Raw genomic sequence first — 25,302 nt, forward strand, 5'->3', positions numbered from 1 at the left:
AGTGACTGGCACATAGTATGTACTCAAGAAATAGCTTCATAATGAACTGATGATTTTTTTAACTTTTTTAATCATAGAAAATGTCAAACACACACAAAAGTAGAGAACAGTACAAGAAATTCCTAAGAACCATCACCCAAGACAACAGCTGTTAACACATGGCTCATCCCTTGTTATCTATGCCCTCACCCACCCCCCTCCCACAACTGGATCATACAGAATGGAGTCCTCACATCATCTCCTCAGCAAATATATTTAGGTTTCTATGAACGAAAGAATTCTTCATCATCTGTCTCTGGCTAAGAGATTCGGAGAAACACAGCAGTAAACTTCTCAAGGTCCAAGGTGAGGAGGTCTCTCAGGGAGATGTGTAGAGGAAATACATGACACCCTCACCTTTAAGAAAATTTCAGTTTTCCCTGGGAGGGCCCTACAATTTACTCATTGCCACTCCTGTGGTGCATCCTGGTAATTTATAGGCAGACTTCTTAAAAGTCACAGGAAGATGAGAATAGAAAATCTAAGCCAGTAGGACTTAGTGACCCAAGACACCTGGGGAGACTTTTAATCAATTCCATTTTCACTAGGAGCCTTTAGAAACCAAGCAGTGTTCATCTTTGGAGAGAGTTTTCTATTTCCAGCAACAGATAAAGAAAAAAAGTTTAAAAACAAAAATCTATTTTAACCAATGAGAACTTCATAATGCTTTTTAAAAAATATCTGCTTAATAGAAAGTATTTAATAAATGGACTATTTGTATTAGAAAATTCTCAAAGCTCCAGAAAAACACCACCTCACCACCTTTAAAAACAAAAACAAAACAATGGCTGTAAACATTGGCTCTGGAGCCAGGATATTCTGACAAAAATCCAGGCTTCTCTATTTACCAATCTTATTTCCTTCAGCCTCACTTTATTTGCAACATGGGAATCATGACTGAGCCTCTCTCGTAAATTTTTGGAATAAATGGATTTATACGAAATGACATATTTATAAGCAGATGATCGACACTGCATTCTTCTCATCTTGCTTTATTTCGTTGAGTATCAACATACTACAGTGTTGGTCTTTTCAGGTACAGAGTTGTTTGCCCGCAGACCGCGGATTCCCGCCTCTAGTTCAAAGGTTCTGGAAGCTTGTAAAGAGCCCACACAAAACTTGGGGGCGGGGCCACCGGCTCCGAGAAGGGCCTGCCACGCCCTTCCCCCGCCTTCGGTCCCGCCCCCGCTGCTACCTTTAGAGCCTGGCTTCATCATACCCGACTGCTGAGGGTGCTGGTCCCGGGGGCTTGATATCCCGGGCTGTGAGCAAGTTGGCGATCAGAAATCCCCTCCTATAGGTAAGAATGTCTCCAGGAGGTAAATTAATTGAAGAAATACCTTCATCCCTCGGCCGGCTCGCCACTCCTTCCCCCAGTTTCGGGAGCTTGAGCCGGGCGGGTACCTGCGCTGTAGCAGGCGGGTTCAGACTGGCCTGGGTTACATCCCTGGGCCCTTGGCGGACAGCCAGCTGCTTCCTGCTGCTGCTCCCCCTAGGATCCATAGCTCTGCCATCCACAGTGCTGAGACTCGCCCAAGTAGGTTTGGCTAGAATTGCTACTTTCAACCATCTGGAAAAGCAGATTAAATAAAACCTGAATTCTGGTAAAGGGCCAGCATTCCCCATAGTTACATCCATGGTCACAGCTTTTAACTAAAAAGAAATCTTAGCGCACAATTCCAAATCCCCATCCAAGAATGTCGAAAAGGTCCTAGTGAGGAAATCAAAGGGGACTTTAAAGGTAAGAGATCCGGGACCCTATTGAGACTACTTTAACGGAAATTTTAAAATAATACAGTCGTACCTTACGATAATACTTCTGGAAAGGATACCTAATTCATTAAAAACGTGTAACAATTACTTATCAAGTCCATGTTGCTGCCGTAAATATGCAAAAGGTTTGAGCTTGTGGAGCGCTTAAAATTTGAAAAGGGTGAAGGAAATAATGTTTTCTAAAAATACACAGAAGTGTTTTGCTTCTGCAGACAACAGAACATATTGGTGTATCGTAAGGCAAAAGGTATGTTTTCGTTAAGGTACGTATTTTAAGTAGACCAAAACATAACTTCCAAATACAGACATACTTCCCTTTATTGAGTTTTTTAAATACTTTTGTTCACTTCTGTGTCTCTGTGTCACATTTTGGTAATTTTCACAGTATTTTCAACTTTCTTATTATTATTGTATTTGTTATGGTGATCTGTGACTTTTGATGTTACTACCACTACTTGCTGAAGGCTCAGATGATGGTTAGCATTTTTTAGCACTAAAGTATTTTTAAATCAAGGTATGTACATGGGTTTTTTAGACAACGCTATTGCACACTTAATAGGATACGGTATAGTGTACACATAGTTTTTATATGCCCCGGGAAACCAAAAAACTCCTGTGACTCGCTTTATTGCAATATTAGCTTTATTGGGATGGTCTGGAACCAAACCCACAGTAGCTGGGAAGTACGCTTACATGTTTGTTTTTTTTTCAAACTGTCTTGGACAGTTTGAAAATGGACAAAATACTAATTTCTTTTGGTCATTATTGGTTATGGGCCAACAGTGGTTTCTCAAGGTTAGGTAATGGTAAATGCAATTCAAGCCTAAGTATTTAAAGATGAATTGATTTGGCTCACTGCCCCTTGGCAGTTTAGGTGAAATTATCTACTGTGTACCTTTCTGAAATTACTGTCTCTGAACTATGAGGGCCCAGCTGTGTTCATTCTGGTTGGATATGCAATGCATGCTTGCATGAGGGAGACGGGAAGGAAGCTGTGTTGAGCACCTCACATGGGCCAAGAACCAGATGGAGCAGTTCCTGATATAACCTTATGGAGTGGGTGTGATTATCCCCATTTTTTAAAAAATAATTTATTTATTTTTGGCTGTGTTGGGTCTTCATTTCTGTGTGAGGGCTTTCTTTAGTTGCGGCGAGCAGGGGCCACTCTTCATCGCAGCGCGGGCCTCTCACTAGCGTGGCCTCTCTTGTTGCAGAGCACAGGATCCAGACACGGAGGCTCAGTAGTTGTGGCTCACGGGCCCAGTTGCTCCGCGGCATGTGGGATCTTCCCGGACCAGGGCTCGAACCCGTGTCCCCTGCATTAGCAGCCAGATTCTCAACCACTGCGCCACCAGGGAAGCCCGATTATCCCCATTTTTAAGAGGAGGCTGGAAAAAGTTAAATGCCTGCCATCAACAGGCGGGGCCAGGAGGAACATGGGCTTCAGACTCTAAACCTATGCTCTTTCCACGGGACCACACTGGCTACCGCAAACACAAACCTAGGGAAAAGAATTAAATAAACAAAATATGTACAAAATAGATAACTAATGAGAACGTGCTATATAGCACAGGGAACTCTGCTTCACTTTGCTGTACAGTAGAAACTAGGACAACATTGTAAAACAACTATATCCCAATAAAAAAAATTAAATAAACAAGCTTAATGCTGGGTAGTCTGCAGTGAGATGTCAAAAGATCAAAGCTCATTCGGTAATTTAACAACTAGTTGCAAATCATTTAGATTCAGAAGAATAAATTGGAGGTTATTTGCATGGGCTGGAGGGACAGTGAATACTTAAGTATTAAAAGATACTTTTCAGAAAGAGATAGTCATGACTCTCATACAGATTGAAAAATAAACACACGTTAAAGGTTTTATTAACTCATGAATGAGGAAATTGGTAAGGCTGTTAGAACCAGATCAAAGGAGAATCCAAAGGATTGGTAACATTTATAGGTCAGGAATGTTGAAATGGAGGTAAAACTGGTTTTCCATGGAGGTGAGGAGAAGGTTATACCTTCCTTGGACAGAACTCATTTTCATATCTACAGACAAGAGTTATTTCACATTGCCTATGAGTTACTACAATTACTGTGCAGAGTTGCAAAATAGCTCAGACAATGCCTAGTTTTTCCTTGAAGCACTTTTTCCCTCCACCCCCACCCCATCCCGTGCCTCTGACTAATTACCACACTGCATTTCAGTGGTTGGATGTGATGGGGTGACTTCGCCAGGGTGATGGTTTGATAGGCATATTTCTCCAGCTGCACCTAAGACCAGATTGATCTAAGCATAGACATACAGAGAATAAACAATCTGGGAGGGGATGATTAATTCCTCAGCGTATGTTTCGTGCAAGTAAAAAAAGAGTGGCACATATGATAAAATGGAATTCGAAGGGTATAGTTTAAAGGTCACCTGTATCTACTCTTGCTGTGGTTTTGACCAAAAGCAGAACTATTCGAGCCTGCATATTAAATATCTGGACCTAATTACCTTTTAAAGTTGTGTGGAGTTTTGAAGTTGTGTGTGTGCTTCATTTCAGTGATGATTCCATGGTTTTGGTCTCACTTTGGTTTGGTTTGGGGGAAGGGGGATACCTGAAGGATTAGGAGTGGGTGGTGGGTGATAGAAGGCTCCTTCATAGTTTCCTTAGAAGCTAAGTCACTTCATACAGAATTCTAGAGAGACTAAATTAGATTACTTTAGTAATAGCACTCAGAGGGAAGTGTTTTGTTATTTTTACCTCCTTAATCATCTGTATTTTAGAGAGATCTGAATCTCTTTGTCTGTTTTATTCAATGGCATTCTAAGGAGAGTGGCTACGGAAGAGGGTGGGTTCCAGAGTATGAAGCCATCAGAAGGGGGGTGAGGTTTGGTGCATATAAAGCCATTGCTTCTGACAACTCCATTCTGATGGAAGAGGGCTTGAAACGCCAATGAAAGGAAGGGGCACTGTGACAGGGACTCGCCGCAGCTGGCAGCAGGAAGGAGCTGAAGTTGGATCTGAAGGCAGGAAACCGGACTAGGTTCAGGACACAGAAGGAACAGGTAACTCTGATTCTATCTGTATTATTTTGAAGGATGTTATATGTGCCCAGACTTACAAAGTTTGTTGGCCTGTCCTAGATTTGATTTATGGGCACTGTTTCCATTCTAATATTCTAGGACAGACCCAGTTTCAAAGATGATGTTCTTTTTGGGGATTAAATAGAGACCTTGCCCCGAGGTAGAATTTGGAAAAACCTTAGTTGTTGCACCAATAAGAAAAGTCGAGGGCTTTGGGGAGTCCTACACAGTAAATGCTCTGATGGGGGGAAGGAGGTGTATTTCTTTTAACTGAGGTATAATGTATACACAATATAAAGTAGAGATTTTAAGTTTGAGTGTTTATAATTGTATACATCCATGTAACTATAGCTTATCAAGATATAGGATATTTCATCACCCCCAGAAAATTCCCTCATGCCCCTTTACAGACAGTTCCCACCCCACCTGCCCCCAGAGGTGACCACTGTTCTGATTCCTCTCAGTAGTAGAATCATATAAGGGTGTCCTTTTTGTGTCTGAATTCTTTTTAGGCAGCATAATATTTGAGATTTATTTTGTTTTATTCCATGTATCAATGATTCATTCTTTTTTTTTCAAATTATCTTTATTGAAGTATAGTTTACTTGCGTATAATAAAACATACATAAAATGCAAATGAATTTTGACAAATGTAAGTTTGTAATCACCGCTACAATCAAGATGTAGAGCATTTTCATCACTCCAGAAAGTTCCCTTGTATTCCACTGCAGTTAGTCCCTCCCTTATCATCTCCTACCCCAGGCAACCACTGATCCAATTTCTACCACTACAGATTAGTTTTGCTTGTTTTAGGACTTTATATGTATTAATGGAATCGTACAGTTTTAAGTCTTGATTCTTTGGGACAGCATAATGTTTTCCACATTCAGCCAAATTTTTGCAATAGTTCATTCTTTTCTATTGCTGATTAAATCAGTATTGGTTGCTTAAATATACAGCATTGTTTATTCATTCACCTTTTAATGGACATTTCAGTTGCTTCCCTTTTTTTTCTTTTGCTATAATGAATACTTGAACTTTCTTGTATAGATTGCCAAAAGGTTTTCCGAAGAGTTGGTACCATTTCACATTCTCACGAGCTACGTGTACAAACCCAGTTGCTCTAAATCTTTGTGAACATTTGTATGCTAGTGTTTTTGTACTTAGACCTTCTAGTGGTTGGGAAGTGTTCTCTGTGGTTTTTCTTTCCAGTTTCTTAATGGTATCTCTTGAAGAGTAAATATGGGTTTTTTTTGGTGAAATTCAGTTTATCACTCTTTTTCTTTTAAGTTGTGTCCTTGTGTCACTGCAATGAAATATTTGCCAGCCCTTAGGTCACAAAGGTATGTTTTCTTCTAGATGGTGCTCTATGATACTAGAGTTTATGATGTCAAATTAGTTTTTCTGCAGAGAGTGAGATAGAGGTAAGTAAAACGCATTTTAAATACGATGAAATCACAGCTAAAATGCAGTAGCTCACTAGAAACTGGTGCAATCACCCTCCAACCCTGATTTTGCAGCAGAGAACAGTAATTAAGTGATTCCCTGGAGTCACTTCCCCGGCCCTTCCTCCAGCACTGCCTTGCCTTGACTTAAGCAGACTGCAGCTCTTTGATCTGGATGTTTTACCCCAAATCATATTTTCTTCTAGTTTAGTAGTAAGTAGATTAAAAAGCATAATTAGTTGTTATACTCAATCAGCAAAAAGCGAATGTTTCAGGTTTTGATGATTAAATTTTTGATTTGCTTCTAGCTGGTGAGAAGCTTGGCCTGGCACTGTTGAAAACCTAAAAGGGGAGCTTGAGCTTTTTGGAAAATGTAACAAATATTGGTTCTACCTCTGTTTTTACAAAAGCTTTGGGCCTTGAGGAGTGAAACCTTTTGCAAACGTCATCTACGTGCCCCGCTGCCCAAGCCCTTTGGAATTTAGAGGCTGTGAGATTCATAATTATTTTAAATTATCAATCTCTTGCTCTGTTATTTGAGATAGGTGTTCTGACTACAGTGAAAGTTCTGAAAATTATGCCAGCCCACTTGTCAGGTGTTGGTCATCTTGTCAAGCACCCTCTCTGAGATGAATGGAATGATTAGTAAGGAGGGGTGGATAGGAACTGGGTGGAGACTGAGGCTTCTAGATAGTTTCCTTCAAAATTATTAGCATCTCAGTGACTTCTGGCAGCATCTTCTAAACAAGCATGGAAGAGGATATGATAAAATGATTGCTTTCTGCTGACCTAGTCCCTTATACTCCAGGCCCTCTGTTGTGGGAACCACTGCAAAACCAGTTTGGGGGAAGGTCTTTGCTCTAATCAGGTCACCTTGACCCCTGCCTCAGGGAGCCCCGCAGCTCTGAAAACTTTGGCTCTGGGAACAGAATTCCATCTTCTGGGAGTGGGTGGGGAGATGTGATCAACTAAGGTCCTTTTTAGCTAGGAAATCCACCCAGATCTGAGAGCCAGGAAGCCTGCTGGTGTGCGTCAACTTCTACAGTTCTTGCTTTTTAATAGCTGCCTGTCCTATGCCCCTGGAAATATGTATTTAGAAATTTGTGGCCATAAGATTTTTTATGAATATATACACAGCCTATGGATTAGGAAATAGGACACTGTCCATGCCTGAAATTTAGATGAAGTCCAAGTTGTCATAGGCCCAATATAGGTCCCTGTGGTATACAGGAATAATACATGAAAATTTTTATGTGCACAAACATGGAAAAGGTTTCTTTCACACAATGAGTCTACAAGTTAAGACTAACTGAAGGACATACAGCAAAGTGGAGGGCTCTGGACTCCCTGGTAGAGGAACCAGGAAATGTGCATTCTAGGTTAACCTTGAAACTCACTAAAAATGGGATCCTGGCAACAAAGTTAATATTTTTTGTTTGCTTTCCCTTAAAAAAAAGTTTTATTTTCCCCATACCATAGAATTATAATGACAAATGAACTTCTTTTGCAGTCAATATAAGAAAAATGGGAGTTTCAGGGATGATATTATAAATTAGGGAAACACTTAGGATTATTCCTAAAGCTATGCACATTCATATAGAAAAGAGTGTTGGCCTGAAACCAGTTGGAAAGATTTAAGGATGTGATTAAAGAACAAAAGAAATGGAAAAAGTCAACAACATAGTAATTATTGGAATAAAAGAGGAGAGGAAAAATTGAACTCTGATACCAAGACACTAAAAACAGGTAAGAGGTTGCATAGAAAGAAATTTTTCCAAGGCAGATGGAAACAACCAGCCCAACTTGATCATAGTTGACAGTAAGTCTTAATTTTTTTAGGAGATGAAGAAAAGTCTCCGAGCACCTCAAAATGAAGTCAGATTAGAAGGGGATTGTTATGTTAAGGAGGTTACTGTCTCCACATACCCTGAAGAAAAGGAAGCAGCAGTAAAAATGTGGGAGCTTCTAGGACTAGATCCAAATTAGAGATTGAGAGATGCTGAAGACTTTACAGTAGAATATGAAGGATCCCTGGTGGGATGGCTGTGGACTTTAAAGAAAAAAAAAAACATTATCTCCCTGCCAGCAAAAAGAGAAAGGAACACATAGATCCCAAAGTAATTTAGGTGGGTGGCTTCCCATCGCAAAGGTGTTGGTGGTCTTTGGGGTTCGTTCCAGGTCACATGGGCTGGCTGGTCACCCCCGTGGTGCACATGGCAGTGTATGCCCAGGGCCCGTGTGATGTGCCCCCAGTGTGTGCAGATAGCACAGCTGGGTCTGGCCTGCGGGGTAGGAGGCACAGGGAGACTGCAACCTGCCTGGGGCCACCGTGGCTCAGGAGTGACACAGAGGCTAAAGCTCAGGGCTCACCTGCTCCATCTGCTGTGTCAGCTGGAGTTCGCCCTCTGAAGAGTGCTCCAGGGCATCCCAGGCCACCAAGGAAGTCTCCATGGTAGATGTAGCTGCTCCAAATCTCTGCTGATTTATACAGCCTCTCATGTTACTTGTGCCGTCTTCATTGTAGATTTCAAGTCACGGTAACCAGATAGGCTGACTTTTGTTTGGAGACTGTCCTTTTTTTTTTTTTTCTCCTTTAACCTATTGCCCTTTAACCTTTTTTTTTTCTCCTTTAACCTATCACGGTAGCCAGACAGGCTGACTTTTGTTTGGAGACTGTCCTTTTTTTTTTTTCTCCTTTTAATCTATTGCCCGCACAGTGTCCTTGTACCTTTTTTAAAACGTGACGGAGCATGTGTGTAATGTGTGAGAATTACTGCCACAGGAGCAGCTTTGGAAATGATTATCTTATTTGGAAAGTGCAGAAAGGGGAAAGAAAAACATCTTCTTTCAAAAGTGCCAACTCAGAAAATCAACCTGATTCATGTCTTCAGGTTAGATTCAATGAAGCAAAGGGAAGCTTAAAGTACTCTTTAGGAGGAGGATAATTTTATGAAGTTCAAGTGGAATGATAAGTGGTCAAGTAGCAAAAAAAAAACCAGCTTGTTCCAGAATGGTGTGTTGCCCTGAAGGCTGTGGTCCTTCCAGATAGAATAGGCATTCTATGATGACGTAAACAGGTGTGCTTATGAGGGATGCCATTCAATATTTAGTCTTATTCTTTCCTCTGAAACTTCTAACCCAGTGGCTGTATCCACAGCAATATAATGTAAAATGTGGTCATATATATATACAGTTGACCCTTGAACAACATGGTTTTGAGTTGCACAGGTCTGCTTATTTATAGGCTTTTTTCAATACTAAATACTCCAGTAGTACCCAAGCTGGTTGGTTGAATCCACAGATCCAGAATCATGGATAGGGTGAAACTGCGGGCACAGAAGGCCGACTATAAGTTATACTTGGATTTTCAACGGCGAGGAAAGTAGGCACGCCTAACCCCCCGTGGTTCAAGGGTCAACTGTATTGATATATTCCAAACAGAAGTTTTGGAAAAAACAGGCATACTCTGCAGTGAGCTTTGATATTTAATGTTTTTCTGAAACATTTTTTAAAAATCCTGTTGGCAACCCACTAAAATTGTTTGATACTGACAATCTGAAAAACACTATTCTAAAATAAATTTGAATTGGAATTTTGAGGATATAGCCAGACACTCTCAACATAGTGTAAGAGGAAAGATTACTGAACTTGTAATTAGAAAAACTGAGTCCAAGTTCAGGTTTTAATGTTGGTTAAATGTGAAAACTGGCACAAATCTTATTGCCTCTGGCCCTCAGTTTCCTTATATATAAAACAAGGACAATATAACCTCCTCTATCTACTTCACAAAATTGTCAAAGAAAAATTAAAATAATTTGCAGCCATTGTGGAAAACAGTATAGAGATTCCTTAAAAACTAAAAACAGAGCTACCACATGATCCAGCAATTTCACTCCTGGGTATATATCCAGAAAAAATGAAAACGCTAATTCGAAATGACACCTGCATCCCAGTATTCATAGCAGCACTATTTATAACAGCCAAGACATGGAAGCAACCCAAGTATTCAGCAACAGACAATTGGATTAAGAAGATGTGGTATGGGACTTCCCTGGTGGCATAGTGGTTAAGAATCCGCTTGCCAATGCAGGGGATACTTGTTTGAACCCTGGTCCGGGAAGATCCAACATGCCACGGAGCAACTAAGCCCGTGCACCACAACTACTGACCCTGCTTTCTAGAGCCCGCGAGCCACATCTAATGAGCCCACGTGCCACAACTACTGAAGCCCACACACCTAGAGCCCATGCTCCACAACAAGAGAAGCCACTGCAATGAGAAGCCCGTGCACCGCAACGAAGAGTAACCCCCGCTTGCTACAAATAAGAGAAAGCCCGCATGCAGAAACGAAGACCCAATGCAACCAGAAAGAAAGGAAGGAAGGAAGGAAGGAAGGAAGGAAGGCTAATTTAACATGTTAAAAAAAAAAAAGATGTGGTATTTATATACACAATGGAATATTACTCAGAATGAAATACTACCATTTGCAGCAACATGGATGGACCTAGAGAATATTATGCTTAGTGAAATAAATCAGACAGAGAAAGACAAATACTATATGATATCACTTATATGTGGAATCTAAAAAATAATACAAATGAATGTATATACAAAACAGAAACACACTCGGACATAGAAAACAAGCTTGTTTTTACCCAAAGAGAGAGGGAAGGTGAAAGGGACAAATTAGGAGTATGGGATTAACAGATACAAACTACTATATGTAAAACAGATAAGCATCAAGGACCTACCGTATAGCACAGGGGACTGTTTTCAATATCTTGTAATAACCTATAACGGAAAAGATTCTGAAAAAAAAAAATATATATATATATAAACTTAATCACTTTGTTGTACACCTGAAACTAACACAATATTGTAAATCAACTGTACTTCAATTTAAATTTTTAAAATAATTTTCCAAATGTAAAAATTGTAGGAAGAAATTGCATAAGTAATTTGATTATCATAGTCATAGTCATGATGACAGAAAGAGCAGCATCTCCTCAATAAGATAAAAACAAAAGATGATAACTAGTACTTCCAAGCATTGTGAGGCCAGTAGCCTCAGGCTTCTCCAGTAAGAAAGAGAGGATTTGGGCGGGACCCAGGTTGTTCAGTTGGAATCCTAGAGCCCATATTGACAGTGCTTTTTGGGGTAGCTGGCAAGGAAATGAGAAGAAGAAAATGTCGAGATCGTGGACTTGGTGCCACGGAAGTAGGAGGCATCTACCTACCCCTCAGGGAGAAGTAAGATAAACTTGGAGCCAACAGACCCAACCCTGAACTCAGCTTTAACCTTTTTTAGCTGAGTGGCCATGAGCTCTGGGGAGGTTCAGTTCTCACGTCTGAGAAATTGGGGGCCATATATATATATATATATATATATATATATATATATATATATATATATATATACAGTCTATAATATAGTTGCTTTATATAATTATTTGTCTCTAATCCTTAGAACAATCCTAATTTTATGTAAATTTTATACATAATATATTGTATACAGATCTTCCTTGACTTACAAGGGTTAGGGTTAGGCCCCAGTAAACCCATAGGACGTTGAAAATATCCTAAGTCAACAATACATTTAATGCACCTAACCTACCAAACATCATAGCTTAGCCTCACCTACCTTAAATGTGCTCAGAACACTTACATTAGTCTACAGTTGGGCAAAATCATATACTACAAAGCCTGTTTTATACTAAAGTATTGACTGTCTCATGTAATGTTTGGAATACTGTACTGAAAGTGAAAGGCAGAATGGTTGTCAGGGTCCAGAAAGGTGGTAAGTGTGTCGGTTGTTCACCCTGATCGCCTGGCTGAGTGGAGGCTGCCGCTGCCCAGCATGACGAGAGGGGATGGGACAGACAACGTGTCACTAGCCTGGGAAAGGATCAAACTTCAGAGTGCAAAGTACACTGTCTACTGAAGGCATGTCACTTTCACACCATTATAGAGTCAAAATATCCTAAGTTGAACCATTGATAAGTTGGGCATTACTGTATTATATAATACATAATTATAATTAATTATATATCATATTATATATAAATAGATTGTATTTTATATGTAATATGTAAATATATATAAACATATTTTATGTACTATATAAACTATATATTATATATAACATAAATATATAAATTTTATAATATATAAATTATATTTATATATAATATAAATATATTATAAATATAATATAAATATATATTATAAATATAAAATATAATTTGATATAACATAAACATATAATAAAATATATTAACATATTATAATTTAACATAATATATATAAATGTTTAAAATGTATAATAAAAATATGTATACATATTTAAATATATATTAATCGCTGTGGTGACTGAAGGAGCCAGAGCCATGGTGCTTTGTTCAGGGCTGAACACAGACACCGTCGGATAAGCAGTTTAGGTTGGATGGGACAGGACAGGTCACAGACGGAGTGCTGTGTGCACGTCAAGGGGATAGTGGGTGGGGCAGGATTGGACAGTCTTATCTGAAACGTCTGGAATCCCCTGAGGATTCCTCCACCTGTCCTGAACTCTCCAAGGCCTAGAGGTCCAGCAGAAAATTTGGGGGTAATAAGTGTATGTGTAGGTGTGGGGAAGCTCCCTGGATGATTTCCTCCACTTCCCCCACCACACTGTGGTGTGGAGCTGTTCAGCCCAGTACATGGATAAGGGAGGAAGGGTTCTTGGGCCTCTGGCATCAGACTCACTCAGCGCCTATAAATGCAGATGCCCGGGCCTCACTGTGCCTACTGAATCACACTTTAGGGCTGGAGTCCTGGAAGCCGTATTTTCACCAAACCCCCGGTGATGATGACGTGAGTCAAGTTCACAGTCGTAGTAACTGGCCAGGGTTGAGAAGGGCTAAGCAGTGAGGCAAGTGCTTGATGAGGAGACCCTGGGTAGAGGGTGGGGGGAGGGAGAAGAACAGCCAGACATCAGCAGCCCAGAGTGTCAGAGTCTCCCAGGGGGCAGCAGGCAGCGGGTGGGGACAGGGGCCGTGGCCCTGGAGGCTGAAGAATCGCCAGCAGGTGAGACAGGGTCTCAGAAAGGGTGTAGGAGCTCCTGCTGCAGCTAAGCCAGGAGACTCCAGCTGCTCTACACAGCCCTCCTCGGTTAAAGGACTCCTGCTGGTGTTCGCTTAGATGCCTTCTCTCATTTTCTCTGGCAGAAAAACTAGCTTTGGAGCATGTGTCTGTTTCTGTGGGAAGGAGCTGGAAAAGGAGGAGGGAAGGAAGCCCAGCATCCTTGGGCTCACGCATGACCCCCTCACCCAGGTGTTTCTCAGTTGTTTTCAGCTAAACCCAGACACCCTCCCTCATTTTCTCCTCAGTAAGCCTGAATCACTGTGGGGCCTGCCACGTGGAGAGAGCCGAGGGAGTGAAAATGACATGTTTGAGCGGCAGCTCTGTGCCCAGCAAGGCGCCAAGTCCCTTCCAGGTATCAAAGCCCTTGGTACCCACAAAAAGTCCACACATGCAGGTAGCATTGTTATCCCACTTTACAGACGAGCAACTGAATGCAAGGTGCTTGTACAATTGAAAACCTCCTTGGCCTTTACCTGATGCTACTAGGAAGGGCCCTCAGGAAATCCAGACAGAGCTTTCCTGCTTCTCAGAGGTTCATCCCCTTCCTTCTACAAGACTTACTGTGTGGAGAGCTCTTCTAGGCACAGGGATAGAGCAATGACCCAAACAGACAAAAGGCGCTGCCCTCCTGCTTACATATACTGTCTTTCTCTGCTTGACCTTCCCAACTAAATCCAGTGGGGCAGCTCTATTAGAACAGCTCTGTCTATGGCCCTGGCACACTGAACGCACCCCATCTCACCTGATGTTGGAAGGTAAGCAGGGTCGGGCCTGGTTGATATCAATACTTGGATGGGAGGACAGTTATCAGATGGAAAGATAGATGATCCAGGGGTCTCTTAGCAGCCCAGGGGCCACGGGCATAGTCCTAGGTCTCTGAGATGCACAGAGAGGACAATGACTTGTGGAGTTAGTGCACAATCCACGGTCAGCAGATGGAGAGAATGTTCTAGATGTAGAGTCAGCAGATGTCACCCCATTAAGACTACCCTTTGAAAGATGGCCAAGCCTCAGTAATTGCCTACCCAGGATAGCCCTCTCTATAAGAACATTACTCACAAACCCTGGTAGCAACTCAGGAAGAAGATAAATCCCATGCATACTAGGCTGAGGCAGGAGCTGGAGGACCGTCAAATCCAATATGCTGTTGGCAAGAAGTTCACATTGTCACATTGCTCACATTGTTGTAATCCACTTCCATATCCATATCCTTCCCCTGATCTCTGTGCAGCCGCATCAAGGGTTTTGTTGACAGAAACAAACTTATTTAACTTAAGAGAGGAACGACGCAGCTGTCTGGGACCACCTTGTGAATGGGTCGGGTGGGTGGCAGGCCAGTGGTGTGACCCAGCAGGCCCCCCACCTCCTCAGCCCCTAGCAGAGTTCCCATCCCACCCAGGTGACTTGCTCTTCTGGAGTGAGCATCATCTCCCCTCTCTCTGGCCCACTTTCAACCTGTAATTGCCCCTGGAAGCTCTGGGTATTAAGCCATACTCTTCAGCATGAACATGTTCATAAAAACACTTCCCTCACTGTGGGGAGAGGATGTCATTAGGTTAATAACAGCAACCAAGGAAGAAGGCCACCAGAATGAGGCCAGGTGGAGCAGGTGACAGGACCCTGGAGCTGGGAGCCAGGAAGACCTGGATTCAAATCTTGACCATGTGGTTTGAAGCCAGTTGTTGGACATCTTGGATCTCCCATATCCTCACCTGGGAATTTGGGAAATTATTGTGTGTTATAGTTATTATGAGGATTTAGTTAGATTAGATACAGAAAAACATCATACAGCAGGTTAGTTTCTTTCCTAGGACTTATCTCAGAGAACTTAAACATGCCCAAGACCACCAAAAAAATGTGTCCCCTTTACAAAGTAAAGTTTGATCCAAACTATGAGGGCATAAGATTGAGTTTTCCCATTGCACATTGTAATCCACATGAAAAAGCAAGATGTTTTCAAATGTGGCCACCATATAATAAGGGCTTTGTTGCTCTTGCTTTTCTGTGCAGTGATAAATGAGATCCTCTACTGGAGTTGTTGTCTGAAATTTGAAGTTCAAGCAATTTTATTTCTGGGTTAGGAAAAAAGTATGAACTGAGTATGAACTGTTAATGAGCTACCTGCCCCACTGAGTGGTGTGAAACTTCAGACTTAGAGATGAGATGGGCCCAGTCAAAAAGAAAAGCAGAATAACAGTCTAAGACGTGACACCTTCTATTCCCAGCCCAGAGTTAGCACCAGGATGGAAAAGGGGGGAAATATGGAAAAGATGGTAAGTCAGAGCTTTATCCAGTTTAATTTTTTAACTGAAGAATTATAAATTCTCAGATCATAGACACCTAACAAAAATAACTTGGAGGTCTATTATGTGTCAAGCACAATACTAAACAAGGGAGAGCCTGATGGAGAGAAAAGGTGTAAATAAATACATTCAGTGTATTAAGATTTCTGAGTCAGAAGTTTCCATGCAAAATAAAGTGTACAGACAGAAGAAGCCTTGACCAACTCAGTCCCTGTTCTCTTGGTTTTGACCTCCTAGAAGGTCATGTCCAGAAAGACCTCATTTTATTGCACTTGACTTTATTGCCCTTCACAGATACTGCAGTTTTTACAAATTGAAGGTTTTTGGCAACTCTGCCTGGAGCAAATCTATCAACACCACTTTTTCAACAGCATTTGCTCACTTTGTGTCCCTGTGTCACATTTCAGTAATTCTCACAATGTTTCAAACTTTTTCATTTTTATTATGTTTGTCATGGTGACCTGTGACTAGTGATCTTGGATGTTAACACTGCAAAAAGATACAAGTCGCTGAAGGCTCAATTGATGGTTAGCATTTTTTAGCAATAAAGTATTTTTTAATGAAGGTACGCACATAGCTTTGTTAGACATGATGCTGTTTCACACTTAATAGACTACTACAGTACAGTGTAAACATAATTTTCATATGCAGTAGGAAACCAAAAAATTTGTGCTATTTGCTTTATTGTAATATTTGCTTTGTTGCAGTGGTCTGGAACCAAACCGGCAGTAACTCTGAGGTATGCCTGTACACCAGTAATTCACTAGCCAATGTTTTACTTACTTTTAAACATCCACTGGCCCATCGTTTACCAATTATTAGTAGCTACTTATTACCATGTTTAAGATGGAGAGCACTAAAGAAGTGGGACTCTTCCCCCAGCAATAATAAATAAGAATTTTGTTGGCAAAGGAGGGATGACTGATTCTCCTAAGGAATATTTGAAAGCAGTTATTCATCACTCACCTTTTCAGGTCAGCTTCAGATGGATGAAACTTTGTCCTTTCATTAAACATTTAGAAATAATCTTTTCCTGACATCCATCCAGGATGCCAGAAAGAATAAACATCAGTTAATTTTTGTTTTGTTTCCATTTGATCAGCCATGAGTTGTTTCCAAACTTCAGTGAGCCATTCCTGGATTTATCCCACTGTGATCCTCTGCCTGTTTGGATTTTTCTCCATGATGAGACCCTCAGAACCCTTCCTTATGCTGTATTTATCTGGGCCAGATAAAAACCTGACCAGTGAAGAGGTGAGTTAATATACATACATACCTTGATGTGGTTTAATCTTACAGGACTCGAACAAGGACCTAGAGTGGGGTTTTCATTCAACTGGAAATAAGATTAACACACTGACCTCAATGAATCCCATCTTCATAGTATGTGTTTTTTATAGAACTGTTCAAACTACTCTTTCCTCCTCACACTTGCAAAAATGGGAAACCAAAACACATTGCATGTGTAATAAATATTTTCACCTTTGTAGACTTCTAACATTAGGCTTAATGCATGGGAACATGTCAAGTCTTCATTGATTCTATTATACTAATCCTAAAATAAAGTCAATGCCAGGCACAGGATCTAGTCCTAATAAACTTTTAGCCTGCTGGGGTATAAGCAGAATCTGTTTAAAAATTGTAGCATTTCTTTAGGACACTAACTCCGTTTTGAAAAACTATTTATCAGCAGGTGAGACATTAACAGCTTTATCTCCCAGCTTTATCTTCCCCAGAAGTGGCAATTCTCTTACTCAAAGGATCCACCTCTTTTTTTTTTTTTTTTTTTTTTTAATGAAAAGTGCAACAAGAAAGTGCACTGCCCCAGTCGGAGAGTTACCCTGGGCTGGTTTTATAGTCTCCAGCCATAGCTAAGAAAACACTGTAGAGTGTGTGGCTTCACCTGAAAGGCTCACTGATGCTGCTTTATTTGGTGATAAGGTGGTATGGACGGAAGGGCAAGCTTATTCTGCTCTAGTGTAAAATCACTTAGGGACAACTCTGTTTCAGAGTTTCCCAGATGGAAGCATGTCACTATTAAGACAAAGCAAACAACAGATAGACATCCAAAATCAACCAGTGAGCCCCAGGGATCTGCTTCCTTGACCACTGTGGACCAGCTGGACCTCAAAGGTGCAGCCCAGTTACATTAGCCTTTCAAATCACTGAACTTTCCCCTGTCATTGAAACAGGAACCCACTGAGGTTGCTGGAGAAAGCAGGGGGGCACAGAACAAACTCTAATGCAGCTGACCTGCACCTGTACCCATCATGCCCCAAAGATCAACAACTTCTTCAGTCCTTTCTGTGAATGAACCTTGAGGTGCCATGCATTTCTGACTAAATCCATGAGATGACCCATATTAAACTGAGGCCAGAATTGAGTAAGCAGAGACAAATCTGTAGAATTGGAGGGAAACGGGGTTGGGAGCCCAGCAAATTTGGCCAGGAAGGAGATGAAATGCATTGCTTCTTCCCACACCATAATTCTGCAAGATGATTTACTCTGTGCTGTCTTCATGTGGGTGTTCATCCAGACTTGCAAGGGCTGAGATTTTTTGTCATAATGATGAATCACATAAAGGTAAAGGTTGCTGGATTATTCTAACACTGTAGCTGCTTTATCTAGTGTTGTTATCTCTGAACAAGAAGAGAATAGTATTTTTTAATAGCCTGAAAAACCCACAAGTGTCTGTTGAACAATTTTTAACTAGTTTACAGGCACACCTCAGAGATATTGCAGGTTTGGTTCCAGACCGCTGCAATAAAGTGAACATTACAATAAAGCAATCACGCAAATTTTTTTTAATTTCCCAGTGCATAAAACAGTTAGGTTTTCACTCTACTATAGTCTATTAAGTGTGCAATAGCATTATGTCTAAAAAAACTATATACTTTAATTGAAAAATACTTTATTGCTAAAAAAAATGCCAAAACAATTACAATAGTAACATCAAAGATTACTGATCATAGATCACCATAACAAATATAATAATAATGAAAAAGCTTGAAATATTGCAAGAATTACCAAAATGTGACAAAGACATAAGTGAGCAAATGCTATTGGAAAAATGGTGTCAATAAACTTGCTCAATGCAAGTTGCCACAGATCTTTAATCTGTAAAAAACAAAACAAAACAAAACAAAACACGGCATCTGCAAAGCACAATAAAGCAAAACACAATAAAATGAGGTACACCTGGGCTCTAGTGTACATACTATTATAAATTTAATATAGTTCAGATTGCACATTAAGCCAATATATTCTTCTACTAAGATGCATGTAAGTATATGAAGTGGGTTTTTTGGGGGGTTAGGGGGGAGCTCTCCTTTCCTACTGGTTTCCTTGAAAATCAGTTTTCTATTGTGCTTTCTCATAATATGAAGAATACCCTATTTGATTGGATGCAGAGTTTTGTATCGGGCAAGCGACATGTACCTTAGTAACACACAAATCTGAGAAAGGTAACCCTTCTCGCTTCCTGGTGCTTCATGGTCACAGGATCCATTTTTCAACTCTGCAGATCACAAATGAGATCTTCCCCGTGTGGACATACTCATATCTGGTGCTGCTGTTCCCTGTGTTTATCCTCACCGATTATGTCCGCTACAAGCCAGTCATCATCCTACAAGGGATTAGCTTCATCATTACCTGGCTGCTGCTCTTGTTTGGCCAAGGAGTGAAGACCATGCAGGTTGTAGAGTTCTTCTATGGGATGGTCACTGCCACCGAGGTGGCCTACTATGCCTACATTTACAGCATGGTCAGCCCAGAGCACTATCAGAAAGTGAGTGGCTACTGCAGGAGTGTCACGCTGGTGGCCTACACGGCGGCCTCAGTGCTGGCCCAACTCTTGGTATCCCTGGCCAGCCTATCGTACTTTTACCTCAATGTCATATCCTTGGCCTCTGTTTCCATGGCCTTCCTTTTCTCACTTTTCCTACCAATGCCTAAGAAGAGCATGTTTTTTCATGCAAAACCCAGCAAAGAAGCTCCTCCAAAGCCACCAGGAAAGGATGCTGTCTTAGAGGAACCTCAAAAAGATCATGAACCAGGTGGACAAGAAGTATTCACTGTTTCAGGGAACCCGTATGATGGCCAGTGGAGCAGCCCAAAGCCAGAAAATGTAGCTTTGAGAGTTTTTGTGCAGTGGTTACAAGATTTGAAGGAGTGTTACTCCTCAAAACATCTTTTTTACTGGTCCCTATGGTGGGCTTTTTCCACAGCAGGTTTTAACCAGGTTTTGAACTATGTTCAAGTCCTGTGGGATTACAAGGCACCAGGCCAGAGTTCCGTAATATATAATGGAGCAGTAGAAGCTATTGCCACCTTTGGAGGTAAGTAAACTTTGATCTTCCTTTGATGGGCTACCCCCCACTAAGTTCATTTCTCCAGTGGCTAAATTCTCCATGGTGGTAAATTAGGTCTGTTCAGAAGGCATATAAATCTTTTCCAGGAATAGAGGGCAGTGGGGCAAAAAGAGGGACATGACATTTCTATTTAATGTGTTGCAGTTACTGGTAACTCAAGAGCTCAGAATTCAGCACCAAGTGATTACATTCTAGCCAGATTCCTACGATTCCATTTCATCATCAAGAAAAGTGTTAATAATGCCCCCTGTTCTTTCAGGATTGTTTTTAATATCAAAGAGAACACAGGCATCTTGGATATAAACAAGGTGTTTTTATTATTTTAGAAAATGAACTGAACTATTAAGACTTCCAAATTATCACTGGAAGCGTTTATGTTAATAAAGAATTTGATTTAGCTAGTGCCCATCTTTAAATAATTCCAGGCTCTACACCACAAATTTTCAAAATTAGCTTTCTTATGAGATTTAAATCAGAAGTGGAAGATGTTATGTGAGTCAGGATTCTAATATCAGAGGAAAATTTGCCTTTGAAGTTCCCTCTTCAATAAATATTTATATCCTGGTTAATGGAAACTTAAATTCAACTATGACTTTGAAGGTATTTTTCTAGGAAGTAGGAGATTTCCACACCCTCTTTTACATAAATTTTCAGAGACCTAATGTGGTGTCTGTTTTATTATTGTCTTCCTTTTAGGAGATTTCAGTTTAACTCCTGAAAACCAAGACTGTATTAGAGTTAGTTCACTGAAATTATCTCTCCTACATTCCAAATTCTGGGAAGAAAAGTAACTTTATTTCTTTTGCAGTTCTTGCCTAGATCACATGTGGAAAAGTTAATCAAATCTCAGTAATTTGAAACATAAATATCTCTCACTTTGTTAAAGAGAACTATAATTGCTAACCCTAATTACTGTCAATTATTCAATCTCTTAAACTCTGTAAATTGTTCACCCAAAACCTCAAGTAAATTAAGCCAGATCTTGAAGACATTAAGATGGAGATTAGAAGTAAGATTAAGAAAGATTAGTAATAAAGACTAAAACTTACTACCTGATGCAATGTATCTGTTACCTATCACTGAGAAAAACAATAAAGAAAGGCAAATATGAACAAGCTAGGTGTACTGCCAGAGCAGTTGTTTCACCTTTATCTTTCCCTGCCTTGAGCATGTTTATTAAGTGACTGAGTTTATGTATCATTTCTCCCAACTCTGTGGGTGGTTAGGAACCTTTCTAGTCCCTCTGCATAGAACAGTGCTTGGCATGTAGTTGATGCTCATTAAAAGTCTGACAACTAAATGACTGAAAGATTAGAAATTAAAGAGAGTAGCCAAAGGAAAACATGCTTGAGAAATGGATAGATCCCCATTTAGGTAGATCACACTATTTTCATGAATTGAGAAAGCAGTATGTTTATCTTTCAGAATTACCTGAGACTTGAGTTCTTAAGAGAGCATGTTGATGTTTCCCATGAGCAAAGTCAATACGTTGATCTTCCTTAATGTTTCTCCTTTAGGGGCCCTGGCTGCCTTTGCAGTGGGTTATGTGAAAGTCAACTGGGATCTTCTGGGAGAGTTGACTCTGGCCATCTTCTCGGTTGTCAATGCAGGCTCTCTATTTCTTATGCATTACACGACCAACATATGGGCATGCTATGCTGGCTATTTGTTATTCAAGACCGGCTATATGCTTCTTATCACCATAGCAGTGTAAGTATTACTAAGCATTTCTTCCCACTCCTAAAACTAAACCATATTCTCTTTTCTGTATTCCTATAATTCTTTTGAGAACTTTGGAAGGATTTTAATCAATTGCAATATTAAATGTTGACTACTTCATATTAAATTAGGCACAATTTAGCCATTTTTCATTTAATTGCTCACCAAATGTTGCTAATATTAATCAGCAAGGAAAACAAGTTCTGTAAGTTCATAAACCAAAGGCAATGATACATTGTCAGGTTGTGATTTTTATTTCAAACAGTTTGCCAATTTGCACGGTGTAAAGCAATTTTTTTTGAATGATTAAGTTTAGATTACACCTCTGATTTCACTTGGTTGCTTGAGTAATTCCAGGCATATACTTTTGTATGAAAACAAATATTTTCAGCAAGATGGATACTGAAAAAAGTAGATGCAAAGACTACAAGAAACTATGAACCCAGAGATCATTTTTTTAATGATTAAAAACATTTGGTTTGGGACTTCCCTGGTGGCACAGTGGTTAAGAATCTGCCTGCCAATGCAGGGGACACGGGTTCAAGCCCTGGTCCAGGAAGATCCCACATGCTGCCGAGCGGCTGGGCCCGGGTGCCACAGCTATGGGAGCCTGCGCTCTGCAGCCCACAAGCCACAGCTACTGAGCCCATGTGACACAACTAAAGCCCGTGCGCCTAGAGCCTATGCTCCACAACAAGAGGAGCCCCCACTTGCTGCAACTAGAGAAAGCCTGCATGCAGCAACGAAGACCCAACGCAGCCAAAATTAAAAATAAATTAATTAATTAAAAAAAATTTGGTTCTATATATAAGTGCAGAGAAAGCTGACTATAGGATATATGCTTTGGTATTAACCAAAAGAGATAAGAAACATTTGAATTTCAAATCACATGAAAGAAGTAGAGCCAAAAGCTTTACAAGGTTTTGAGTATTAGTCTGTGAAAAATACTTGATAAGTAATTGACAAAACATGGAAATGTGGACCCTTAAAAAAGATCATGAAACAAAGGAAAGAGATGAAACTTGAGGCAAGTTAATTTTTTTTCACCAAAGGGTATCTGTTTAATGTATCATACTCATGTGTCTTGAGTTTTTTTTAAGGTGAGTATTTTGTTAAGGTAGGATGACATTTTTTCTTTTCACTTTAAGGATATTCAGAACCCAAAGCCTTTTACCTGCATTCCAAGGAAGACCTATGAATAACATATATCTGCCAGTCTTTCAAAAGTGCTTTGTAATAAGATTTCAAATCTATATAATTATTTTAAAAAAGTTTCTTATGAGATTTAAATCAGAAGTGGAAGATGATTCCAATTCCAATTCCAATTCCAATTCTGGCCTCAGTTTAATATGGGTCATCTCAAAGGAAGAACATTTAGGTTTAATTTCTGGAACGATTAAATTGGATAGGAGGAATTTTGCCATATTTCCTTTAAGTATATTTTAATTCACCCTTTAAGTATATATTTTTTCCTTGTTCTGCCCGTTTGTCTATACTGGAGGAGATTTAGACCAAAAGTGCTGTTAACAAGACACTGCTTTCTCTTCATTTTCTTTTAAAGATAAGAATCCCATGTATGTTCTCATTAAAAATCTTATTCTATTTTGAATGACAGGTTTCAGATCGCAGTTAATCTGAGTGTGGAACGCTATGCCCTGGTGTTTGGAATCAACACTTTCATTGCCCTGGTGATTCAGACCATTATAACCGTGATCGTAGTAGATCAGGGAGGATTGGGGCTGCCAATCAGCATTCAGGTAAGTTGCAGTACTTCCATTTTCCTCTTCACGTAGTTGGGGGGGATGTAGAATAACTTGGTCATCTCAAAGGGTTTTTTCAACCTTACCACTGGCAGTATTTAATTTCTTGAATTTCTTGGCTAGGCAAATTTTAAAATAAACCATGCCTTAGGACTTTCATGGCAGTCCAGTGGTTAAGACTTCACCTTCCAATGCACGGGGTGCAGGTTTGATCCCTGGTCAGGGAGATAAGAACCCACATGCCTCACAGCCAAAAAACCAAAACAAAGAATGAAGCAGTATTGTAACAAATTCAAAAAAAAGACTTTAAAAATGTTCCACATCAAAAAAAAAACTTAAAAAATAAAATAAAGTAAAATTAACCATGCCTTTAACTATCAACTGTAAAACCAAGTAGGTTTTGAGCAGTAATCACTATAGGTTAGCATTTGCCTTTGGTCCCTAAAACCCCATCAGGTAACACTCTTGCCTTCATGTCCCCCTTATGTCTCCTCTTTCCCCCGTGGTCCAGTACCACAATATACTAAGATGCAACTGGGGAGGGGTACATAGCTGCAGAGTTCACTTCCCTTTTAAGTCTCTCAGAGTACTGAGAGACTTAAAATTTGTCCAATTTCACATTTTACATGTGGATCTGAAAAAAAGGGGATAAGGCAGGTAAAAAAGTAACCTCAGTGTCAAAACTTCATTCCTGGAGACATTACATATAGCATTGCACTATCCTCCAAACATAGACACATAAATCAGTGGGATTTAGTGCTTTTTTCACTATTGGTGGCATGTGCTAGAATTTGAATCCAAGCAACCCTGACTCCAGAGCTCACACTCTTAGTTACTGCATTGCTTACCCTTTCATGCCTGGTTCTTCTAAGAGGGGAAAAGAGAGTATTGTGCAAATCTAAAAGAACCATATTAAGATCCTGATTCTCGGTTACCTCATAATCCAAGTAAATCAACAGCATCGCTATGTATTATCAATAACAAAGATAGTCATATTTCATGTGTGTCTAACTCTGTTTTTCTCTAGTTTTTAGTTTATGGGAGTTATTTTGCAGTCATTGCTGGCATTTTCCTAATGCGAAGCATATTCATTATCTACTCAACCAAATGCCGAAAGACAGTGCAGAGCTCTGCTACAAGTCAGAATCCATATGGGTCACACCCAGAAGAACCAAAGAACAACTAATGAACAAGGCTCTAACCTCTGTCAACCACTACAGCCTCTGAGCAAGGACTCTGCTGGTCACAAAGTCACAGAGTGCCATAAATTGACACACTTCAGAAGTCTGGATTCCAATGAACCTTTTCAGAGCCAGGAAAGTTCAGCTTTGGACCAGATATCTATGTACCCAGCTGAACTGGATGCAGCTGTTCAGGTATACCATCTCAATTAAACAGCCTATGTTGGGGAACCCCAGTGAATAACAATGACTGGAAAATTCTGGTTTTGATTGTTTGCAAGGACATGCAAGTGGCATGGAAACAAACCATGAGAAAACTCCAACCATTCTAGAGTTTGATATTCCTCATTTGTGAGCAGAAATACTAACTGATATTTGTTTTATTTTACCCAAAACAGGCAACACAATGGATTTTTTTTCTCACATGAGCCACTGTCCTTCTTCTTCCATTAAGTATATTTCTTTAAAACTTACAGTTCCTTGAGAGAATTATAGGGTTTGGTCCCATTTCTAAGGAA

At 40.1% G+C, this 25,302-nt stretch overlaps 1 protein-coding gene across 1 annotated transcript; it reads left to right on the forward strand.

Moving 5' to 3' along the window:
- The first annotated feature begins 16,858 nt into the window (after window positions 1-16,858).
- Window positions 16,859-24,789, forward strand: SLC19A3 (solute carrier family 19 member 3). The gene is made up of 5 exons (XM_060107084.1): window positions 16,859-17,008; window positions 19,278-20,091; window positions 21,642-21,834; window positions 23,459-23,600; window positions 24,631-24,789. Exons 1-5 carry the CDS (start codon window positions 16,859-16,861, stop codon window positions 24,787-24,789), a joined length of 1,458 nt encoding a protein of 485 aa, XP_059963067.1.
- The last annotated feature ends 513 nt before the right edge of the window (window positions 24,790-25,302 follow it).

This window comes from Mesoplodon densirostris, chromosome 8, assembly GCF_025265405.1.
Source record: "Mesoplodon densirostris isolate mMesDen1 chromosome 8, mMesDen1 primary haplotype, whole genome shotgun sequence".
Classification (NCBI taxonomy): domain Eukaryota; kingdom Metazoa; phylum Chordata; class Mammalia; order Artiodactyla; family Ziphiidae; genus Mesoplodon; species Mesoplodon densirostris.